The 24,152-nt window shown below is 43.4% G+C and overlaps 1 protein-coding gene across 1 annotated transcript in view; it reads right to left on the reverse strand.

Annotated features, from left to right (window-relative positions):
• Window positions 1-23,465, reverse strand: part of FRMPD2 (FERM and PDZ domain containing 2) — a 240,287-nt gene extending 216,822 nt beyond the window's left edge. Inside the window, exons 1-5 of the mRNA XM_084845567.1 lie at window positions 23,345-23,465; window positions 16,958-17,115; window positions 13,751-13,816; window positions 5,947-6,135; window positions 908-1,034 (exon numbers count right to left, since the gene is read on the reverse strand). Coding sequence (XP_084701693.1) covers window positions 908-1,034; window positions 5,947-6,135; window positions 13,751-13,816; window positions 16,958-17,115; window positions 23,345-23,465 — 661 coding nt within the window. The remainder of the gene's footprint in view (window positions 1-907; window positions 1,035-5,946; window positions 6,136-13,750; window positions 13,817-16,957; window positions 17,116-23,344) is intronic.
• Window positions 23,466-24,152: the final 687 nt, after the last annotated feature.

Below are 24,152 nucleotides of genomic sequence, written 5' to 3' on the forward strand. Positions count from 1 at the left end.
GAGTTTGGGGGGCCGAATGCACTGGCATTCGGCCTCACCAAGATCCGTGGCGGAATTCTCTGACATCCCTAATTTGAACCTTACATAGACAGCCTCTTGTTTGAATGAGCAACAGATCATACTTCCATGACCTTCAGCTCACTGGATGTGGTTGTGCAGTTCATGTTCCAGCTGTGGTGGGGGAGCTGCATATCATACACATTCAGACAAGGGAATCCATTCAGACAAGGGTATCCTGGGACTCACATGTCTGAAAAATCAAATCATTTAATGTATGTGATTTTTACACCATTACTGATTACGGCTTCAGACATTGTACAAAAGTGGAAATGGCTAACGGGTAGCTGACACATGCATCCATTTCTCACGCTTGTGATGGAACATCCAAAGAGGTGAGATGCATGAAGTGTACCTGCATCTGGAACTCATGCATCTCCCCACTGATCAGTTCAAAAGTTCCCCCTTCAGAAGTTATGCTTTTGAGATAACAAGGAAATATGCAAGTCTTGTGAACCTGCCACTGCTAGTTCTATGTAATGTCCCATCTATTACATATGACATCACAGAAACAGACACTTGTTAAAGGATTTGGAATTGAATGTTGATTCAAAACTGCTGCCCTCTGCTGGTCTGACTGAGAAGGAAAGACAACAACATGGGGTGTCAGTAACTTGAGGGACTGCTCAATATGTAATGCAATTTCCTACATTTTCCTACATCTGATGTGCAGCTGCTGATTCTCTGTAGCTTTTAGACAGTCGTCCTGTGTGACAGCTAAGAAACAGAAATAATTGGAGGGTAGGCGGGGGAGTCAGAATCTTTCCCTGTCAAACACCAAGAAGCTAATAACAGATATATGTTTACTTAAATTGATGCAATAGAAATTGAAACAAGACGTAATTTTTACCTTGGTGCAAATTCAGCTGGGAAGACAATACTGAAGTTTCTACCATTTTCTCATGCAGCCTCTTCCTGATTGCATTGCTTCTGGTAAGCTGGCCATGTACATTGTCTTCAGTAATTCTTTGTTCGACCTAGAATAATATATACGCTATTAGTGCTAGGAGGCTGTGACCACAACCACTACAAATGGGCACGACACAGACATGGCAGGGAGGACTTGAGCCAAATTCCATACCCCTACACCCCAATCCTACCTGCATAACGTTATGCCACTGCTGCAGTTGGTGCACACCTTGGACTCAACAGAGGGCACAAACTGCTGCCCGCCCACCCCCTGTCCTCGCACCACATGTCACGCAGTCTCTCTATGTGCAGGGTTTAAAGAAATTTGAAACCCTATGTGTAAACTGGAGACTCCAGGTGCTGAGTTCTGGTTGTCGCACCACAGTAGCCTATGAAGAGGAGAGCGCTATGGCATTGGGCATCTCTACACCAGCCTAAAACCCTGCATTTAAAATGGGGCTTTCTGCGTCTGTTTTAAATGCAGGATCACGACGACTCTCTTTTTCACCCGCTTCCTTCCCCCCCTTTCTCCTTATATCCGAGTCTTCTTTTCTCTTTCATTGATCTTGCTCCTCTTCTTGTCTCTTTAACTCTTTTCACGGAGGAAATTGAAGCGGAACACAACAGGGTAATTTGATAGCTCATTATCCAAGATCTATTTAAAAACGGAACAAAGGGCATTTAGTGCAGGAGATGCCTTGGAGGGTCACGGCGTCATGTAAAGAGCCCATGAACTTCCATGAAGGAGCAATCTCAATCGCAGGATAAAAACTCCGTGAAGAAAACCGCTGTCACACCTGGAGAATGCTATACTGTGTGTGTTGTGATGAGGAGACATCTTGGGGGTGCTTCCCTGTCAGCATGAGTAGATGCACTCCTTCCAAGGCTAGCTGACATGTGGGCATTGTCATTATGCCAAGTGATAATTGCTGGGAGCCAGCAAAAACAGCACTGAGCATAGGCACATTTGTACTTTAAACTCACTTAAATCATAGCACCATCACGACTACAGGATTAAAATGGAGTTTGTTCTACTGCCCACATCTCCTTGGCAATAAGCACCATTTGGTTGAAGAAAAGGACAATATATTCTTAAAGTAAAGATAATAAAATGAGCATCTGAAATCGTGAACATCAACAGCTAGCCACTCCCCAACTCCCCTACAGTCAGCAATATAATGTCAGAAGGTTCATGTAATACTCCTGGATGACTTAGCCAAAGAATAGGAACTGAGGGCCTCACTTGTTAAAAGACGTATGATGCTCAGAGGGTTACAATACCAATATTTACTGTTGTGTATATTTTTCTTCTTTACTTTATTGCTTTATAGTTTTGTTGTGTTTGTATGTATAGAATACCTTTTAAATGTTGAAACATTATATACACACACACACGTTTTAACAGCACAGCTACCGATGAGGGTGGAAGCTGAAATATTTAGCTTAGAATATATTTGTAATACTCTGTTGTTGGTCTTTCTATCTTTCTTTTACAGTTTGCCTTAAGATTGACTGCATCTACAGTGGATCAAGAGCCTCTTTGATGCCTTGCTGTTGTGCTGCTTTATACCAACCTCCTCTCTCTCTCTCTGAACGGAAGTGTTTGAAAACCATATATCCGATTGTTATGAAACTTTCAGGATTTGTTGTACCTCTATCTGGGAGGGTTATAGGCATAGTGAAATTTTTGTCAGCCATCAGATACTCAGCTTATATTACCAGATAGGTACCACAAGGAGTGAGTGAAGGGAACAAGTTGCCCAGGTAATGGAAGACAAATGTTGGCGGTTGATGTAGTGGGAGGGGGAGAGAAGGAAGAGCAGAGAAGAAGGGAGTCATGGCTGACAGAGAGGGAAGGTCAAGGCAATCTTCTGGAGACAAAGAAGAAAACAGACCCCTTCCTCAAGGGGCTATGAGGGTCACCATGGCAGGGGCTGTGCCTAGGGCCAGGGCAGGCATAATGTGTCCAACTCTGGCAGCTGCGTAACTTTGCTCGAAGGCTTCACTGTATCCAACTCTGGCAGGTGTGTTAGGCTTTGTTGTATCAAACTAAGGCCTCTTCCCAACCTATGCGAAGCCAGTCCGTTTGCTAGTGCACACACACTAGTGAAGAGACCCAGCTTTGCACAGGTGGGACTAGCCCTTAAATTGATAAAGCTGTATGCAAACTTATGCCACTCTCAGAGTTGGACACATTGTGTCCATGTTGCATCCCTGAGGGAGGGGTCTGTCCACTCCATCCCCCTGAGGGGGGGCTGCCCCACAGCAGGGAGGGAAGGACAGGCAGATAACTGTGTCTCTTGGCCTACTAATCTCCTCAGCTTCAAGCTGTATTGACTGTAAAGCTATCATAGCCAAATGCTATCATAGGGCTAAGGGAGCTACTGCCTCCAGCCCACCAACAGAGGGGTCTCACCAGCTAGCCCAGATTCCCAGCTTTCAAATAAAAAAAAGCAAGTCTCTAGCCCTCGTAGAACCCAAGGTAAGAGGCAAAATGTTCAGGCACATTCCAATTTTGTGAAAAATGTGCATGCTACCACCTTTCAGTGTGTTTAATAAGTGAGGTCACAAGGATGCCTTCCTTCATTAACGGCTTTCTGCATTTAATTTCCTTCAGACCTCACTGTTTATAATTCTCCCCACCCTTATAAGTACCCACCCCCATATAAACCTGAAACACTCCATAATACTTCATGCATCTGATGAAATGGACTATAGTCCACAAACGCTTATGCCAGAATAAACCACTACAATATGTACTACAAAGGATGAGAAAACTATCTGGGCCCCCAAGTTCTTGAGTTTCCTTCCCAAAGCTTCAAAGTCTGACGTGATTTCTACGTAGCTCCACTTGGCGGTATCATTTGTTCCCACATGGATGAAAAGAAAGAGATACCTTTCAGTGGGCTTTATGAATGTAGGCAACGTTTCAGTCACGTCTCTGATCCATCCTCCTGGGAGACAGCATACCTGGCGAGTCCATGGGTCTTCGCGTCATACTTGAGTTTCGATCCCATGCAGCAAGGAGTCTCCCACTACTACTATTCTTCTCTTCTTGTTGTTGTAGGCCTTGGTTTCATTGCTTCTGCTTGACTGACCTTCAGCCTCTTGCTCTCTGTCATGCAGGTTCCCCTGTAATTCTTCCTCTGCAGGCTGTCCTCCAGTTTCATCCTCAAGTAGCTGAAAACAGTTCCGTAGTTCCACTGCTTCCACTGGTGTACAGTGGCTTCTAGTTCTTCTGCTCCTAACTGTCACCCATTTCCAAGGAGTATCCTCTACTGCATTTTTCCTCACCTCAGCAATTTTCTCTTCTGTCTCATCTTGCTGTTGCTCTTCTAGCTTCTGTTCTTCACTTTGCTGCTGTAGTTCGGATTTCTGGGTTGGATTTCAGTTTCCCAAAAACTGAAAAATCCTAGGGCCGTCTAGATGCTGACTAGCAGCCATAGGATTGCTCCATAAGTTAATTAAACTAATTAATGCATTTTAAAAACAAAATAACCCTGGGGTCCACACCCCTATGGTCCCCTTGGTCTACTTGTCAGTTTTCAGGTGTGCAGGTTCCATGGTCGTGGAGCTATGTTGGAAACAGATGGACAGGCAGACACACATCCCCTTTTATTATTACAGATAAACTGTTCAAAAAAATCTACTTTGGAAAGAGACGGTTACATAATAATTAAGAATTACATTGCAATTTCCTGATATCCAGTTCTAGCCAAAAGTAAGAGGAATCTGTTTTTGTGTGTGGGAGGAGAATCTATGAATATTTTTTCTTATATATCATATTCATGTTCCTATATATTATTCTTCTATATTTTGCAAAAAAACATTTTCTGAAAAATCATAAGTGAAGCAGAAAATGTGACTGGATAACCAACCATGTCCCATTTCACTTTTAAATATGTTCTTAATCCAAATAATAATGTGAAGATGTAACCCAAGTAGAGATAAATTCACGCAGTTTGACTCCATTATTATTCCATATTTTCATTATGACTTGGATTCTGCTCAGGTTTTCTTCTGTTAAGACAAAAGAAGTTTGGAATTTCTGACGTGCCCTCATGCTTTGCTCATGACAAATTTTCTCCTTTTGAATAACTTTTTATTTTTCTTCTCTGCATAAGCTTCAACATATAGATAACAATACACATTTTAATAATAATAATAATAATAATAATACCCTGCTTCTTCAGAAATCTTTTTTTATCTACCTGTATTTTCTGGTTTTGTACCAGCACTCCAGCAGAGAATAAAAATAATTATAATTTTAAAAGAAAAGGCCTCCACTTGCCAAAATGCTAATGTACTCCTCAATGAAGGCAAAGTTTAAAATATAAATACAAGTAGAACTTTTTTTTCCCTTTTCAGGGAATTGGGGAAAATTTTTTTTTCACAAGTTCTCTGAGCTGGTGTGCTCTTGCAGAAAGGCAAACTAAAAATAAATACAGAAATAGAGAAGAAGGGAAGAATAACCTGTGGAACATAGTTATGGGCTTCAGGGCTGCAGTGCCTCATAAATGGTATCTGCCTTCCTTTAGAATGCTCAGAACTATCTAAGAATAAGATGGCTCTCTTTCTGGTTTTTGATTAAAAAAAAATATTTAAAGACTCCAACCCCTCCAAAAAGCCATACGTTCTTTCTCCCTGGCTCTTCCAATAGAAAAGGTACTTCCAGTGTTGTTGTTTTTTTATCATGCAATCACCCTGACTTATTCACAGAATTTTATGGGGCGGGCTGAAATGCCAGCATCTCCCATTTGTAACCCTCCTGTATCTCCCCACCATTTATTCTGCTTTTTTTACCACCACCACAAAAAAAACCCATGAAGGAAGGAAAGATGTAATAGCTGCACAAGGCCTTTTGATCGGTAGTGCTGGAAGTCTTCTGTTTGGTCTGGAAGCACCCAAAATATTCTCCCCACATCTCACTCATAAACAAGATTTTTTCTGTTAATACTTGGGAATATTAGAGGTGCTCACCTCTTTGATGCCCCCTAATACAAATTTGACCAGTCTCTTGACGAAAACATTTGCTGGGCACTGAGATGATGACTGCCCTTGGTGTGCTTCACATGCTTCCAGAACGGACCCTGGAGAAAGTCTTTTCTGTGGCAAATCTTCACATAACATTAGAAGAATGGTATGTAAATGATCACTTAGCTGAAGAGGCTGAATTAGTGGTAAAAACAGAAAGTAGTACGTTAAAGTAGTATTTGCACAAGCATTTTAAATGAGGGACATTTTCCAAGTGACTTAAAGATGGCTGACATCTACCTCCAAAGATCTATTGTTCATACAAAGCCAGAACAATCTACCAAAGCTAAGCTCTTTTGATTCTCATTTATTTGAATGGATAGTTGTTTGACTCTCACAGTTAAATTATTAATGGGACTTACAGTGTCATCCTAAACATGTTTATCTAGAGGTAAGTCCCCCTGAATTTAATGAGGTTCATTCCTAAGTGTGCACAGGATTGCAGCCTTAAAGATGCTTAAGGGCACAATCCTATGGCCACTAGTCAGCAGCTAGACAGCCATAGGATTCGTTGGTTCCCAGGAACCAACCTCAGAGCTGGCACTCTGTGGTGATTTTTCAGAGAACCGACCTGCACCCCCTCCCATGCCGCCTCATAGGCAGCGTGGATTGGCCCGGCGCTCTGCACTCAGAAGAACAGTGCAGAGCAGGGAAAATGGGGCATTCCTGGGGGCAGACCAGGGCAGGGAGGTTGGAAGTGCTGGTACAACACTTCCTATGCATCGTCCGTCCTCCCCACCCCACACTCCGAGGTCCCGCTGCTAGACAGCCAAAATCGGCTGTCTAGCCACAAAAGCAGGATGGCAGGAGCGCAGAGGAGATGTGCTCCTCACCATCTTCCCACCCTGCACTGGATAGGTAGTCGCCCCCCATAGGATTGCTCTCTCTGTGGCTGGACTTGGCCCAGAAAGGGAGCATGATAAATCCCCCTATATTCTGATGTAGCTCAACATTGCCATCTAGAGCATCTGATACGTTGGCATAATGCTGGGAAGCCTGAATAGGTTTATCTTATCTTCCCCAATATGGATCCAAACTTTCTTTATAATAAGCTACCAGGTTCAAACTGGCTGGCTCTTTTGAGATGTACGTTTAGAGTTGTTATGATGGTGGGCCTGCTAAGTAATTTTCTGAGTTGCTGGCTAGAACTCTGACATCAGAAATGGAGGCTATCACACAAATGGAGGCTATCACAAATCACACAAAACAGAAGTCAAACTCTTCTCAGGGGCTGGCTTTTACTGAACTGAGGTTTCCATAAAATAGGAGTTTGCTTGCAACTCCCTGCCTTCCTTTTCCAGTAAAACAATGTAGTTGCACATAAATAGTCCAGGTCAATAATATCCAAAGTACAAAAACCTACGTAAATGGTATGTGGGTTTATAAGCATAAAATGATACATATAACGTAACTATTAAAGTTGCACAACTGTAACAGTGCAGTAATCATGAGTTGGGAACCACCAGTTACAAAAACAGCCACTCTTATATATGTTGCAGCCACAGCACATGCTATTTCAGCAGCCTATCACCACATTTCACCACTGAATGACTAGAACAGACAAAACCAATAGATGAAGCATATTGTTGCTTTGATTTTCTGACATTGCAGTGACCATACAGATGACACCTAGCCCTTCTCTTGGTGTTGACAGTGGCAGGTCCTATCAGTTCTGAGGCTGCCTCTCTCAACATCTCAGGCAAGCTGGTTCTGTCCCTAGACTCAGCCCAGGGTTTGCTCAATTCTAGACCCAGTTCTACAAGGAAGGGACATCTTTTGGGATGCTCACATCATCATGGATGTCAGGGTGGAAACTGAGCCTATAGAGCCCCAGAGCAGTTCTGATTCTGAGGAAGAGCAACAACCCGTGGGAGAGGAGCTCACTCATCGCTCACAGGCACAGCAGCAGGGAGAGATTCCTCCTGCCAGCATTCCTGAGAGAGATGGTGACCCTGGCAGCAAGAGAACGGGGGAGGGGGCCTTGCTGGACGCTCGGCGCAGATGCAGGGAGCGGCGCCAGATGGAAGGCGCAGAGAGGAGGTGCTCTGCTCGTTTGCCGCTAAAACAACGGTCGCGTCCCGAGGACCCAAGGGTAAGAGGGAGGACCTCTCCATAGCCCATAAGTTCAGAGTCTTCCCGCCCTTCTCCTTCAAACAGGGACCAACTGCCTTACCTGGAGCTTAGGCTACTCTGCTAACTACCCCAGTGCAGTTTCTTGCTTAGTCATTGGTGATTAGCATCTGAAAGAGTCATTAAGTTGTAAAAGGAATAAAGCCTTGGAAAGAATCCTTTTCGTCTGTGTCTTGAGTTGGCTATTGGAGGGGACTGTAAGAGGCAGCTAGGGTGCTCCTGACAGCGGGTTATTCAGCTTCCAAACAATATAGGCATTCAAACAAGCAATGTCCACTGTATTTGAAAAACATCATAGGCCACCATTTGCTTTTATAGTTACTGTAAGCTGTTGAGAAAACTTTCTGTTATGGGACAGTATAAATTTGGATTTGTTGTCTAAGATTGCTACATGTTGTAAGGCCCCAGGCCTGTAAGCAAGCTAACAGTAGTTTACAGAGGCTTAGAGATCCATAATGCTCTCTGCTTTGGTTCACTGTTAAGTGCAATTTCCTTGCAAGTGGGCTCCTTGGCTTGTAAGATGAGTCAAAGGTCAATATGGCCGCCTCAGCACGTTCCATGCTAACGAGGAGCTCTGGTAGCGTTTATCTTATCAGGGCCTAGGATGAGCCTGGGAAGTGGAGCTCTGTTTGTCTTAAAGCTACAGGTGTCTGTGCTGGGAACCAAGCACTGTTTGGCTATGCAGTGATGAAGTTGCAGATGAACTCTAATTAACTCTTGCTGTTGTCATACTGCCTCGCTGCTAACATGTATGGTTTCAAACCCATCTTGCACCACAACTCTTTGTTCAGAGAAGCTGTCTGATCCAACCACTGGGTAGGCCTGTGTGCTGTAAGTACTCAATAAAGTCTCCTTGTAAGTAAACCTGGATCTGGCTTATCTCTTTCTTGGCACCTCCTACCTTAGCAGCCCACCGCTGGGGCATACACATGTCTATGCATTGTGGAAAGGAGAATCCCTGTCATTTCTTTGAGACATAAACAACAAGAGTTAGATCTTTTAATGCTGCTGTTCACACATCTGGATTTGTGGGAAAGGATTGCTGGGGGAATTTCTGGTTTGTTTCAATGTGCCAAACAGAGTCAGGTTTTTCTTCGTTAATTCCCCAGCTAGTGATACACTGGTGAAAAACATATTAATTGTTATTCATCTGGAATTGCATCACAGCGAGAAATTTATGCCACTTTGTGAGTTTGGATGACATATCCTGATTTATTGGACATCTTTCACTAAGTTGGCATCAGTTGTAACAATCTTATTTGGTATAGTACTGTAGGATAGTCTCGGAGTTGGGACCAAAATGACCCCCAGATTTATTTTGTGCAATATGATAGCTATGATGAAGAAAACAGCTATGCGGGATCACAACAAACTTTCTAACTGGGAAAAAAAGTTTTGTAACGCCAGGTTTGAAAAGGATTTTGGTAAACCTGTGTTATTTTCACTTTCATCATTATCATTATCATCAAGAAGCACCTCAATTTTTCTATGTGCTTTCAGCTTCCCCCACAAAATTATATCTATTTTTCATACACATCTTGGACACTAGAAAAAAGAGAGTTGTTATGCTTGCCCCACTTTTCCAAGCAGTGAGAAGTTCCAGGGGCACAACATTTACCCAAGTTTGGTTTCCTGTAGAAGGGGGTCACTGGAGGCTTTGGGTGTTTTGTAATAAACACACAGGTTGAGCAGCATAGGCCAGTTTTACATCAATTGCACTGGTTTCCAAGTTGTTTCCAGGCCCAATTCAAGGTTCTAATTTTTACCTATACAGTCCTAGATGTTTTGGGACCAGGACCGAGATGTAAAATGTCCAGAAATTTTGGGGAAATTGAAAAATAAGCAATACTTAGGGGGGTTTAGTGCTCTAAAGTCACTTTGTTGCTTTAGGACAGCCTTCCTCAGCCTGGTGCCCTCCAGATATTTGGACTTCAACTCCCATCAGCCTCAGGCAGCATGGCCAGTTGTCAGGAATGCTGGGCATTGTAGTCCAAACATCTGGAGGGGAGTTGCTCCAGCCCCTTGATCATTGTAGTTGCCCTTTCCTGAACTTTTTCCAGCTCTACAATATCTTTTTTTAGGTATGATGACCAGAACTGTACACAGTATTTGAAGTGTGTTCTCAACATAGATTTGTATAAAGGCAGTATGATATTGGCAGTTAAAGGGTGTTTCTACATTAAGAAACCCCCCACCCCTGCAGAAGTCCACATCCTGTCTGGAGCTTCCTGCTTTTGGTTTCTTTGCGAGATTAGGAAGGGCTTCTTTACGCAGTCGCGTGATTTGAACTGAGGGAGTTCCTCCTTCCCTCCCTGGCATGTGTGCAAAGGAGGGGGGTCTTGTTTTCGTAGTTTAACTTCTGTTGTACTGTTTTCTCACAGCCCCCAGGAATCCTCTGACTTACTTCTGAGTAGACATAAAATGTAAGATTGTACCGTAAGTCTGCAACCCTTGGCACACTTACGTGGGAGCAAACCCCATTGAACTTAATGGGGTGCTCTGAATCAACAGAGGATGTTGCTTCGGAGCTTGGTGGGGTGGGGGATCAGATGTGTCTCCCTTCATTGCAGGGAGGCATTTTACCCTCTTCTCCCTCCAACTGAGAAATGTGCTCAAGCATTTACACGGCAGACACCTGGGAATCGAGGAAAGTCCTTCCTCAACAAGACTTGAATGGAGGCAGGAGTTGCAAGTGGTGGGCGATTCTTGCCCTTGCACCTGTCAAATCTGCTCCTGCATGCCCCACTCCCATCCTCAATGCCTTTGTCATCCTGACTGTGCGCACCCCCAGCAACTGAAAACAAATGCCCACAGCAGGCAGACACAGCAGTTTCTCCCACTATTGGAGAATTTCATGGGGAGGTCTTGTTCCGTGGGCTGGAAAAAATACCACATATATTGCATTTGGGGAAAACATGGGATAGGCTGGGGGAAATTGCGGGAGGTGCCTTGGACGGTAATGGCATCATCTAAAGAGCCTGCAAAGTTCTGTGACAGAGCCATCTCAATAGCAGGATAAAAGCTACGTGTGATGAACCCCTTATTCTCAGTTCCCTTCATAATTATGCCTAACATGGAGTTTGCCTTTTTTACAGTGGCCCTCACACTGGGTTGCCATTTTCATCAAGCTGTCCACCACAACCCCAAGATCTCTTTCTTGGTTGGTCACCGCTAGCTCAGATCCCACCAGGTTATACTTGAAGTTGGGATTTTTTGCTCCAACATGCGTCACTTTACACTTGCTTACATTGAACCGCATTTGACATTTCGATGCCCATTCTCCCAGTTTGGAGAGATCCTTCCAGAGCACCTCACGATCCCTTTTTGTTTTAACCACCATAAATAATTTGGTGTCATCAGCAAACTTGGCCACTTCACTGCTGACTCCTAATTCCAGATCACTTATGAACCAGTTGAAAAGCATTGGTCCTAGTACAGATCCCTGTGAGACCCCACTATTTATATCCCTCCATTGTGAGAATTGGCCATTTACTACTACTCTCTGCTTTCTGTTCTTTAACCAGTTACTGATACATAAGAGGCCGTCTCCTCTTATTCCATGACTGCTAAGTTTGCTCAGGAGTCTTTGGTGAGGGACTTTTCAAAAGCCTTTTGGAAGCCCAAGTAAACCATGTCTACTGGATCATCCCTGTCTGTTTATTGACACTCATATGGAACTCTAAAAGGTTGGTGAGACAGGACTACATTCCTCTTCAGCAGGGCTCATCTTTCTATATGCTTACTAATTTTACCTTTAGTAATGCTTAAAACCAAACTGTCAAGAATGCATATATTTTTCCATATTATGATATAGTGACTCTACTCACATGGGAAAATGAACATGACTTGGAGCATCCCTAAATGTCTATCAGTAAAAGATACATTAGAGCAATAATTTTAATAAGGACTAGAAGAAATAACTATGCTGAAAATCTTACAGACAAGATTTAAAAAAAAAACAACATTTTCCCCATGGCTTCATTATTTCCAGACATTTTATATCTCTAGTCTTTCTGTAAAAGTGTTCTTATTACATAGGTTTTAGAAATCATTTTGGGGGGAGTAAAGGCTGGCTAACAATATACAAACTCCATGTCTTAAATTCTAAAAGAAAATATTTCATAATCCAAATCTGTTCCATTTTTCCAATTTTTCAGGAAAAAACAAAAACAGTTCCGGGGGTAGGCGGGGCAGGGGATCTGGTTTTTCCCAATTTTTCCTGTTTTTTTTTTTTTCTGGGCCTTCACATCTCTAGACCAGGATATCTGAAAGTCTACTTCCTTCCATATATACCTGCCTGTAGTTTACAATCTTCATCTTATTAGATAGTAGGAACAACTGCATGCTTCCAGACACCAGGGGGTAATAGAGAATGTTCTGTAGCTTGATCAGTTCTTATTTCCCTCCCCTTCCTCTTCCTTCTTCCTCCTTCTCCCTCTCTGCCTCTGCAACAAGCACCATGTGGCACTCTCCCTGAAGGACACAAGTAACCATATCTCATGCCTTCACTCATTTACACTCACACAACCAGCTTTAGGGGGTGCTTGTAGTTAAACAGTGTTAGCCTTCTCTGATGATGTGTATAAAAGTACTTATAAAATAAGTTGATTTGAACTTCTTTTTAACTGGCTCCTCTACCCTGTGTTTATTGCCTCCAATACTAAATGCTGTCCAATACAGCATTTAAATACTAAATGCTGTATTGGAGCATACTAAATGCTCCAATACTAAATGCACACTGTCTCTATATAAAGCAACTCTGCTATAAGTCACACCAGACTTTCTAACACATCTGAGGCCCTGTTGCATCTCACACCACCAAGAGAGATTAGGTTGGTGGGAACATGGGACAGAGCCTTTTCTGTGGCAGCATCCTAACTGTATAATTCCCTCCTTAGGGATATTAGACTGGCCCCATCCTTGTTCAGTTTTAGATGGGCAGTGAAAACAGTTTTGACTTCAATGGTTTTTGATATAGCATTGATTCTGTTCTCTGAAATGTTTTAAAGATAGCATTGAACTTAATTTGGTTTGTTTTTGTAGTATTTGTTTTAATGTTTCATTATGTGCATCGCCTTGATGGCCCTGTTAGGCCAGAAAGACAGATTATAAATATTTGAATTAATAAAATAATAAAAATACTTCAGATTTCACTTCAGGTGAATTATCAGTGGTACCTCTAGTTGGGACTCATTGTAATAAAGCATCATTTCCTGTACTCATCTGAATAATTGTTTGCCACATTGAGATTTCTGGTGCTACGTTGTTCATTCATTCATTAGAATACCCAGTGAAAACAGTCACAGTTTCACATATGTTAGAAAGGAAACATCTCTTCCTAGAGGAGGATATACCCTCATCATCAAGAGAAATATGTCTCAGAAAATATTGTTTTCTTCTCTTTAACAATCAATTCTACATTCTTCAAGGACTCAACCCAAAATACTTGATCTGGATAAGAGAAAAATTTAGAAAATCCATTTCGTTCTGCCCACTTGTCCATCTCCATAACATGCTAAACTGAATGTTGTTGGCAAACTGGCCACCTAAACCTTAGGAAAATTCAGATAATACGTTTCAATCTTCTGAAGTCTGAGATTCACTCACTAATATGACTTACCTGACTGAGAGAAACTTGATAATCTGCTGACCAGTACAGAGTCATCCCTAATGAGTACATCATCATCTAGAGAAAATAATTGACAAGAAGCAGAGTAACACATTTTTTTTTCTAAAAAAGTAAGACAAAATCCATACAATCACTCAAATGTTACAGACATTTGAGTGATTGTGTCGATTTGTGTGTGTGTGTGTGTGTGTGTAAATAAAGATTATTTCAGCCTTCTTATAATACACAAAATATATCAAAAAGATCAAACTATATGGCAACCAACCAAGTGTGTAAATATACGGGCAGTATCCCACATGACACTACTGCTACTGTAACTTACATTGCACTAGCATAAATTATCTCCAGAACAATGGCAAGAACACATGCTGGTGCAACAGCTTTCCCCAGAAAACCTGTTGCTCCAGCAAGCACTATTGGTGCTATGCTAGAGTTCATTTACACTAGTGCAACATAATTTACTTTATGGTAACTTCTCACTGGATACTGCCCTATGCCTTTTAAACTCCCCACCCCCTCAACAGCAGCCCTGGCCTTGACCAATATTTGGGAAATGCCTTCTTGGAAAATTACAAAAGGAAAGAAAACACCCAGCAATACCTTTATTATATAGGCCAATTGCACATTTGAATCAGGTTTTCAAAATATTGCCCCCATGTTGGGAATTATATAACATATTGTAGAAGATAATTTTTTGGTTATTTTAAAGGAGAGCACTGGTAAAGATTTTAAGATCTTAAGAGGAAATAATACTTCTTAAACGTTTCTTATTATCAAAGACTTTATGTCTTAGGGAACAATTTTATGGCCCCTAGACAGCGTCTGAGGGCCATAGAGTAGTCTGGATTTCTGGATCCGAGGTCAGAGACAGAGCTCCGTTCTCAGACTCAGGAGTCTGAGCTCTCCGTCCCCTTGCAGCCAGTGCAGGGAGAACCATGCTGGCTGCCTCTCTGAGCTTGCAAAAGCAACCTCAGAGGGGACAGAAAGGGGCATTTCTGTGGGAGGGGAGTGGGGAAGTGGGGATACAAGCTATCCCCAGCCCTCCCCAGCCTCCTTCCCTCCCACTCTGCAGAGCCCTAGCTAGATGGGCAAAAATGCCTGTCTGAAAAAATGCCAAGTGGGAGAAGCGATGATCGCCTCCATGCTGCTCTCCCTCTGCATAGGGTGCCCATCAGCCTCTGAGTTGGGAGGTTGACAGGCATCTGGATAGGATTGTGCCCTTAATAATCTAATAGGAGAACTTTCATCTAAGTACATTTCCTATTCAATTTTGATTAGGCTCTTCAACTGACAGGTACACAGGTCTTTTAAGCTTCTACTTCAGGGGTGGGCAATTTGTGGCTCTCCAAATGTTGTGGCCGATGACTCCCATCAATTCCTAGCCAGCAGAGCCAATGGTGAGGGATAATGGGAGTTGTAGGCCAAGATATCTGGATGGCCACGAGTGGCCCAACCCTGTTCTAGATGGTGGGAAGCTACATCATTCCAAAACCAGAGCATATCTATAGCTTTTTGTGTAGAAATGACCTTATAACCAATATTATTTACTGTCACATACATCTGGGCTCACACTCGTGACTTCTTTAAAAAATCCTCTGAAGTTAAAACTTGTAAAAAGGCTTAAACATATATCTTTTAAGCGAGATAAAACTAATTTTGAATCATGTCTTTAAAAAAAAAACCCACTCCTTACTCAAAATGTACTATTTAAACCTAGGTATAGATATTTCTCTATAATAGCTATATATCACACTTTTTATATCAGTACTTTATACAGTATCTTTTGCTCATTAATTGATAAATAAAAACGTTACTTTTACCATAATGTGACAAAGTTCTACAGTTAGTATTGTTCAGATACACCTTCATCCTGGCACTGAAAGCCAGGGGCTTCCCCTCTTTTCTTCCAGTGGAATTTGGGACGCTGTCTGACTATGAAGGCTATAGACTGCAGCGTGGTAGAGAGAACTAGTGAGATGAGGGCTAGAGGTGGCATTTCCCCCGAGTCTGAAGGCAACAAAATCTGAGGAGGCAACCAACTGGAGCCCCTCTTTAGTGCAAATTTGCACTAAAACCACCGGTTTAGATGTAGAAGATGTGAAGAGAAGCTTTGGTATCAGACAAAGCTAACTGGAAGAACTGAGGGAAAATATCAGGATGTAGGCTCCCCAGCAATGTAGGGTTCTTGACAGAGGGCTCCTAGCACTAATGACCAAGAGGTATTGTGCAGCTATTCCATCTTTTCTTTCTGAATAGATTTTCTGCAGTGAGAAAAAAGAGGGTTACAAGTTGAAGATGCCATCATGTGGACCCCCCATAAAAGTCCAGGAATGAAGCAGAGAGATGGCACAATAAAAGCCTCATCTAGAAGGACCCATAGTCTGCACAGGCAGAAAGCTGCTCAGTTCCAGGCAGGCCTTCCTCCCCGATTTTTAAGATGTGCCCACATATGACCCACAACATCCTCTTTTTAGCCCCACTAAGTCATCTAATCTTATTCAAAAGCTTCCATTGGCACCTGTGGACCCTTTTTAAAAGGCTAATTCTTTTAGTGCCAATGGGAACTTTTACTCAAAGCCTTATTGCTCTGTGCAGGGGAGAGTTGCAGCATACACAGGGGATGATTAATCCTCCCCTCCCTGCACACTGTGACAACCCTCCCCCCAAGTCATCCTCTCATTCAGCAATTAGTCTTTTTAAAAAGTGTCCATTGGCACAAATGGAAATGTTTTGTAAAGTATAATTGCTGTGCAAGGGGGACAATTTGGGGGTTATCACAGCTGGGGAGAGACAGCTTAACCCTTCCCTCCATATGCTGCAACTCCATCCCCCAAATCTCCCCTTCCAGCATGCAGGAATAAGATTTCGAATCAAAGCTTCCGTTGGCACCAATCAGAGCTTTTTTTCAAAGCCTTATTGCTGCACAGGGAGAGGGGCCAAGGAGGGGAGACAGGGAGGAAAAGGACAGAGGGAGGAGGAAATGGATGAGTCTGTGAGTGGTGAGGCAGCGGTGGCTCTGAGCCTGCCCGCTGCTGGCATGAGGCCCCTGACAGCTTTTCACTGGAGGGAATGTGGCCCTTGCCAGGAGGCAAGGTTCCCCACCCATATCTTAAGCAATATCCCCAGAGTTGGATGCCTGGTCATACAGAGGATTAAACCGCCTCAGATTAAAATTGGGTGATCTGAGAAAACCCTTACCTTTGTTAGTCCACACTGCTTGATTTTGCTGTGGCCACACAGCATCTCAGGTGGCCTGAAAGGGGCAATGTTTGCCTGGGGCACATTGTCTCTGAAAGACAAAGTTCCTTCAGCTGAAAGTAGCACTGACCATGGGCAAATCATGTAGCTGGATGATTCTGAAAGAGAAGAGCAATCAGACTGCGAGTCCTTTACTTCCTGTGTTTAAGGCAAAAATCAAACAGTGGAAGTCCTGCTGCAGCTCAGCTGTCAAGCAGAGATTTGGCCAGGTAAGGAGAACTTCATGGAAGGCAGCTTATGCAAGAGCCAGTTGTCTGGCAGCATGCGCACCCATTTTTTTCACTATTAACAGTCTTATTCGGTGCGTCATTCAGCTACCAAAGCACTCAAGGAAATGTTGCCGGAGGTAATTAAAAATGTCAAGAGCATCACTTGTATACACACGTTTTTCATTGGCAGTCCGGTAAGAGAATTCATTTTGGCATCTGTCATGTCTGAGCTGAAGATGTTTGGATTTCCTTCAGGATTATACCAGACAGCCTCTCCCTATCAACCCTACAAGGTAGGTCATTATTATCTCCATACTGCAGACAGGGAACAGATGCTGACACAATAGGAGTTTCCCTGAAGCCACTTACTGAGTTCACAGCATAAGTAGAAGTTGAGCCAGAAACTTCTCAGCTCACACCCATAGCCACTAGTTTCCTAGCCCCGTGCAGAGCAGGGTAAGCAACGACTAATCTGCAACACGCCGTCACTAATATGTATCCAAGTGTTTAAAATCTTTGCAATTATTATTTAAAAAACATACGTGAGAGAATAAAATAGGAAGTTAATGATGAAATGAAACAAGATTTGGGGTGAGGTGGTGCAAAACCTGTTTATGGTGGTGCAAAACCTGGACTGGGGCCTGGATGCAGTGGTGGGCTGGATGAGGGCCAGTTAACTGAAACTGAATCCTGATAAGTCAGAGGCTCCGTGAGTGGGTGGTTCCTGAGTACAGGTATTGAGTAATTTACCTGTCCTGGATGGGGTTGCACTCCCCAACAGGGACATAGTCTGGGGGTGCTCTTAGATTCATCTCTGTCACTGGCCTCAAGATGGGACGATTGTAATGGATTTTACATGGGGCTGCCCCTGAGATTGGTTCGAAAGCTGCGGCTGGTGCAGAATGCCGTGGCTGGGTTGCTCAGTGGAGCCCCCTCCTGCACAAAAACGACCCCTGCACTGAATGCTCTGCACTGGCTGCCAGCGAGCCACAGAGCCATGTTCCAGGCATTTTTGTTGGTTTATAAGACCCTAAACAACACAGGGCCAGGTTTTGTAAGAGAGCACATTATTCCTTACAGACTGACCCAGTCTTTCCGTTCTGTGGTGGAGAGGCCTTGCTTACTGTACCACTGTCTGATGTTCACTTGGTCGTGGTGTGGAAGAGGGCCTTCTCCATTGTGGCGCCCACCATGTGGAATGGTCTCCCCACTGAGATCAGGCAGGCTTCCACCAGCAATTGAAAACATACCTGTGTGCCTGAGCATTTTCCTGACTATTAGCATTGCCAGCTACCCTGGAGATTTTAATGAAATATTTTACCATTTTATCATTGTTTTATTATTTTACTGTTTGGCTTGAATGTATTTTGTTGTTTTTATCTTTGTGAACTGCTGTGGGATTTTTTTACAATTGAAAAGTGGTATAATTGCCCCCCCCCCCGAAATAAACAAACAGGTTGAAAAAGATAGTAAGGGCGTGCACAGAAAAAAGTTTTGGTTCAGACCCTGCTTCAGATAGGGTGCTGCTTTGGCTTAGAGCTGCAGATAGGCGTTGTACTTTGGTTTGGATCTGAAGCAAAATTTCACTTTGGTTTGTTTTCCAAAGCTTTGGACATCTCCCAATTGACTACAATGAGCCAGAATTGGATGCTATTTTCAGTCATATCAGCCCCTTCGGAGGGGTTCAGGCATGCCAAATTTCAGACAAATACATAAGACCATAAGAAGAGTCATGCTGGATCAGACCAAGGGTCTATCCACTCCAGCATTCTGCTCTCACCGTGGCCAACCAGCTGTCAACTGGGAAACCACAAGCAGGACATGAGTGCAACAGCACCCTCCAACCCATGTTCCCCAGCACCTGGTGTACATAGGCTCACTGCTTCTGATACTGAAGGTAACACATAACCATCAGGACTAGTAGCCATTGATAGCCTTCTCCTCCAGGAATTTGTCTAACTCCATCTTAAAGTCATCCAAATTGGTGGACATCACTAAATGTTGGGTAATGAATTCCACAGTTTAATTATTTGCTGTGTGAAGAAGGCTTTGAGACTTTTTAAAGGTGACACCTATATCTTTTCCTAGTGTATGTATTTATTTATTACAGTTATATCCTGCCTTTCCTCCAAGGAGCTCAAGGCAACAAAAATGGTGTCTCCTCCCCCTGCCCCCGCACCCAATTTTATCCCTACAACAACCCTTGAGCTAGATTAAGCTGAAACTCAGTGACTGGTCCAAGGTCATCCAGTGAGGATGATTTGAACTAGGGTCTCCCCTGTACTACTCCAGTACTCTAATGACTACACTACAGCGACTTCTATGGGCATAGTACATAGCACCTTCTGATGGGATGAAGCCTGCCAAATCGGTGCAGGTGAGGGGGTGCTTGGTGCCTTTACAGTTGATGGGGCAGGGGACTGATCTTGCCACCTGTATTGCCTTTGTCCCTTCCAGATATTGCCTTGGGAGTGACATGAGCTTTGCCACACGTCTACTTCACCCTTGATGGAGTGGATGACACTTTATCTCAAATATATAATTCAAAGTAGGGAGTTAGTTGATTGTCCCTTTTTTGATTGCCTTCCCGTTAACCGATTATTATGAAAAACACTTCATTGGAAAGCTCTTGACATGCAGATTCCATGAATAACAAGTGTTTTCACTATAATTCAAAGTCGGAGTTTATGTCCATAAAGCTTAAAAAAAAAGAGGCTATATTCTATAACAATGTACTATAAAGTTTTATTTTTAATATCAAAAAATGTCAAGTATAATTAAACAAACATAATTAATCGCAAATTGGAGCAAAATAAAATATTAACATAAAAAGTCTCTGTACACCTTTATGAACACAGGTGCAGGCCAAAGTACAATGATATGCCAGTAACATATGGCCTGTAAACAAATCATAAAGGAATTAAGGAATTCATCACACAGAGCTTTTATCCTGCTATTGAGATGGCTCTCTTTTGGAAGTTTCCGGGTTCTTTAGATGACACTGTGACACTCCACGGTGTCTCCCGCCATTTCCTCCAGCCTATCTCGTGTTTTCCCACCCACGGAACAGGAGCACCATGACCTCCCTGTGAAATTCTCCAATAGTGGAAGAAGCCGCTGGGTCTGCCTGCTGTGGGCGTTTGTTTTCAGTTGTTGGGGGCGCAGTCAGGATGAGATTTGACAGGGGCGAGGGCAAGAATTGCCTGCCAGTTGCGTCTCCTGCCTCTGCATTTCTCAATTGGAGGGAGAAGAGGGCAAAATGCCTCCCTGCAACGAAGGGAGACACATCTGATACCCCACCCTACCAAGCTCAGAAGCAACATCCTCTGCTGTTTCAGAGCATCTCATTAAGTTCAATGGGGCTTACTCCCAAGTGTGTTGAGGGCTGCAGACTTACAGGATGATCTTATGTCTACTCAGAAGTAAGTCCCATTGAGTTCAGTGGGGCTTATTCCCAAGTAAATGTTCCAAGGGTTGCAGACTTACAGCACAATCTTGCATTTTATGTCTACTCAGAAGTAAGTCAGAGGTTTCCTGGGGGCTGCAAGAAAACAGTACAGCAGAAGTTAAGCTACGAAACAAGACTCCCCCCCCCTTCCTTTGCACACATGCCAGGGAGGGAGGGGGGCACTCCCTCAGTTCAAACTACATGTGTGCCGTGTAAACTAGTCCTCCCTAATTCCGCAAAGAAACCGAAAGCAGGAAGCTCCGGAAAGGATGTGGGTTTTTTGCTTAATGTAGGAACATCCTAAGAGACACCTACAATTAAAGGTCAAAGTTTAGTTATTGCTCAGAAAGGAAGTCTCTAGCTGTTAAATTTAACAAAATAACATTTATATATTCCACACAATACTAACATGCCTAGACGTCAAAACGCTTACTGGTAACGGTCACTGGCAGGTGAACTGCGAGTCTAAGCACGCCTCACACACCCGCTTTAATTCTACCACTCCAGCCCCTAGAAAAGAAGGTTTGTGCCCCCTCCTGGATGCTGCCGCACGTGCCTCAGCAAGCCTGCATATGCAGGTGACCCATTGGCCTTTTGATGACAGCAAAGCTCTGGCTGGCCTTGAATTGGTCAGTGGCTTTCTTCACACAGAGCTTTTATCCTGCGATTGAGATGGCTCTCTCATGGAAGTTTGCAGGCTCTTTACATGATGCCGTGATCATTCAAGGCATCTCCTGCACTAAATGAGATTTATTCCATTTTTAAACAGATCACAGATACAGTGGTCTACAGTGATTCCATCATTTCATCCAGCTGTCTTCTAGTTATCTGTGTTCTTGAACGTTGGTGTTCAGGATAGAATAGGGATTCTGTTGATCTACTGCTTGTCCCACTGCCCAGCAGTCTCCCTGCCTGAATTAGCTGGGGCAGTTGCAGACTGGTGTGGGAGCCCCCTACATTTGTTACACTGGGGGACTTAATCCATGCTGAGTCCCCCTACTTGTTGGTCGTGACTTGGGATTTCAAGGCCTTGCTGGCAAGGTGGCAAAGAGCAGGCACAGCCCCCATGGTATTTGGCAATCTTTGGTGAGTTCACTTTCAGAGACTCAGCCAAAGCAATAAGCAGGTCCAGGGGTTGAAGTTATGACAGAACAATTAGTTAAGCAATCTTGCCAGAAGCAGAGCAAATGTGAGTCACATATACAAGGCTAAACTTCGCAAAAGTGCTCAAATTCAGGGCCTCCTGGCTGAGCAGCCAATAATTGGATTTTCAGTATGGGGCACTCCAGTGATTTCCCCCCAAGTTTGACTCAATCACCGACTGGGAATTTCCCCAAATTTTGGGAAGTGCTACAGTCTTGATTAACTCGAGGCAAAGCACTGCCTTGATTAGTTTTGCCCATCCTAGCTTGCCCTTTTGGGATTCTTAATGGCTTTTGCAATGAACGAGCGCATGTCATGCCAAGGCACCCTGAGAATAAGCCAAGGTAGGTGGGTGGTTTGTCTGCTACTTCTGAAGGACAATCGCCCGCTTGATGGCTTGCCAGGGCTTGTTTCTCCCTCAATCCCTCTCAGTCCTCCCAGCCACTGCTAGCACATATCCCAGGGGCCTTTGCATCAGAAATCCTTGTTTCCTAAAAACTGAAGAGGTCATAGCTCAGTAGCAGAGCCCCCGCTTTCCATGCAGAAGGTCAATCTCCGGCATCTCCAGGTAGGTCTAGAAAAGCTCCTGCCTGAAGCCCGGGAAAACTGCTGCCTGACTGCGTTGGCAGTACTGGGCTAGACAGACCAGTGGTCTCACGCAGTATAAGGCAGCTTTCTATGCTTCTGTGTTCTTATCTACTGAGGCTCTGCCTGAGCCATTTGTACGACTGACAGCAATGTCTCTACTCATATGGTCACTCGCTCTGGTTGAGTTATTTGAAAGCCTTTGAGATTTACAGATGGGTGACTGGTTACTGTAACTACCAAACATTTCAACAGTGCTGATTTATTTAATTGTTTTTCCTTTAAACCCAAGGGAAGAGATGTTGGGATAGTGTCATTATGTGATGTAGTCACTACATGGCGCTGGCCTTTTTATATCTGGGTGGAGTCAGGAGTTTCCTGTTGCTGCTCTGCTCTTGTTTGAGAGACGCAATGAAGTTCTTACCTAGTTTCCTGACTGGTGACACATGGCATACTTTTTTTTAGTTTTGTTTACCAAACATAAATCAAATAAACATGCTAAATCAATTGATTACATCTCGACTGATTTCAATAGATCTCAGTTAATGTAGGCACAGTGACAATTTTCAGATTCAGACTTCCAGAAAACCCACATCACTGATGCCAAGTACTTGTCAATCATCCTGGTGCCTTTACCCCTACTGACAAGAACACTGGAAGGTAGGAACAGGTTTACTAATAAAGCAATTGAATTTGATACTGTCTGCATGTTCTTCTTTAACTCTGATGTATGTACGAGGGCTAGAGGCTTTTCTCACTTTTTAAAAAAATTAAGCCAAAAATTCAGGGAAGCAGTCTGAAAAATCCTTGACTACCACCCCCTCCGTAGCTATAGTCTTGGGCCCTCTGAAGTTTAGCTATCTAAGGCACACAAAAAAACCCTTGAGCCTTAACCTGCAAAAACCCTGTAGATGACCACTGGAGAATGACCCATCTGCTTACCTTTGAGCAAGTCCTCCAGAACTTGTTGAGTGCTTAGGAGCAATAGCGCCCATAGCTCTTCTTCCTCCAGAGGACTTCCTTTGGCTTGTAAGATTTCAGCCAGAGTCACAGATGTGCTCATCTCTGTTATTAGAAAATCCAAGTATTACAGTTAAGGGAGTTGGAATAACAATGTTTTTAAAAAGTCAAGTATAAGCTCCGGAAGTGTGCAGGATACAGTGGGGATGGAGAGTTCCTGTTCTTTCCACATTTCACTCATCACCTTCACTCCCCAGCCTCTCCCTCTCAATTTATGCCCCATCCCACTAATCACCCCAGCTGATATTCAGCAAGGCATGATACCATCAAGCCTGAAGGAGGCAGTGATAAGACCAGTTTTTAAAAGGCCTTGCTGGACTCAATGGTATTAGATAATTATCAGTCAGTCTCTGATATTCGGGGAGGGGGTGGGGAGTAAGAAATATATGCTTTTAAATAAATAAATAAATAAATAAATAAATAAATAAATAAAGTATGTAAGTAAGTAAGTAAGCACTACCAGTGTTCTAACTTATTCATTCTAGTGCTGAGTAGGTAAATTATCTGGGCAACAGCAGCACTTCTATCCCAGGCAATCAAGTATATGATGGATAATAGGAAAACCTCCACATGTTTCCCGACACTAGGGGGCAATAGAGAACATGGATCAACAACGCTTGTCTTGTTCATCCCCCTTGTTGTCCTGTAATTTGAGGGGTTCCTTTCTCCCATTCCCTCCCCTCCCTTTTCCTTTTTGCCTCTGTAGCAAGCAACATGTGCTCTCCCCCTG

The sequence above is a fragment of the Heloderma suspectum genome, chromosome 3 (assembly GCF_057233095.1).
Source record: "Heloderma suspectum isolate Gila_16-S chromosome 3, 16-S_ref, whole genome shotgun sequence".
Taxonomy (NCBI): Eukaryota; Metazoa; Chordata; class Lepidosauria; order Squamata; family Helodermatidae; genus Heloderma; species Heloderma suspectum.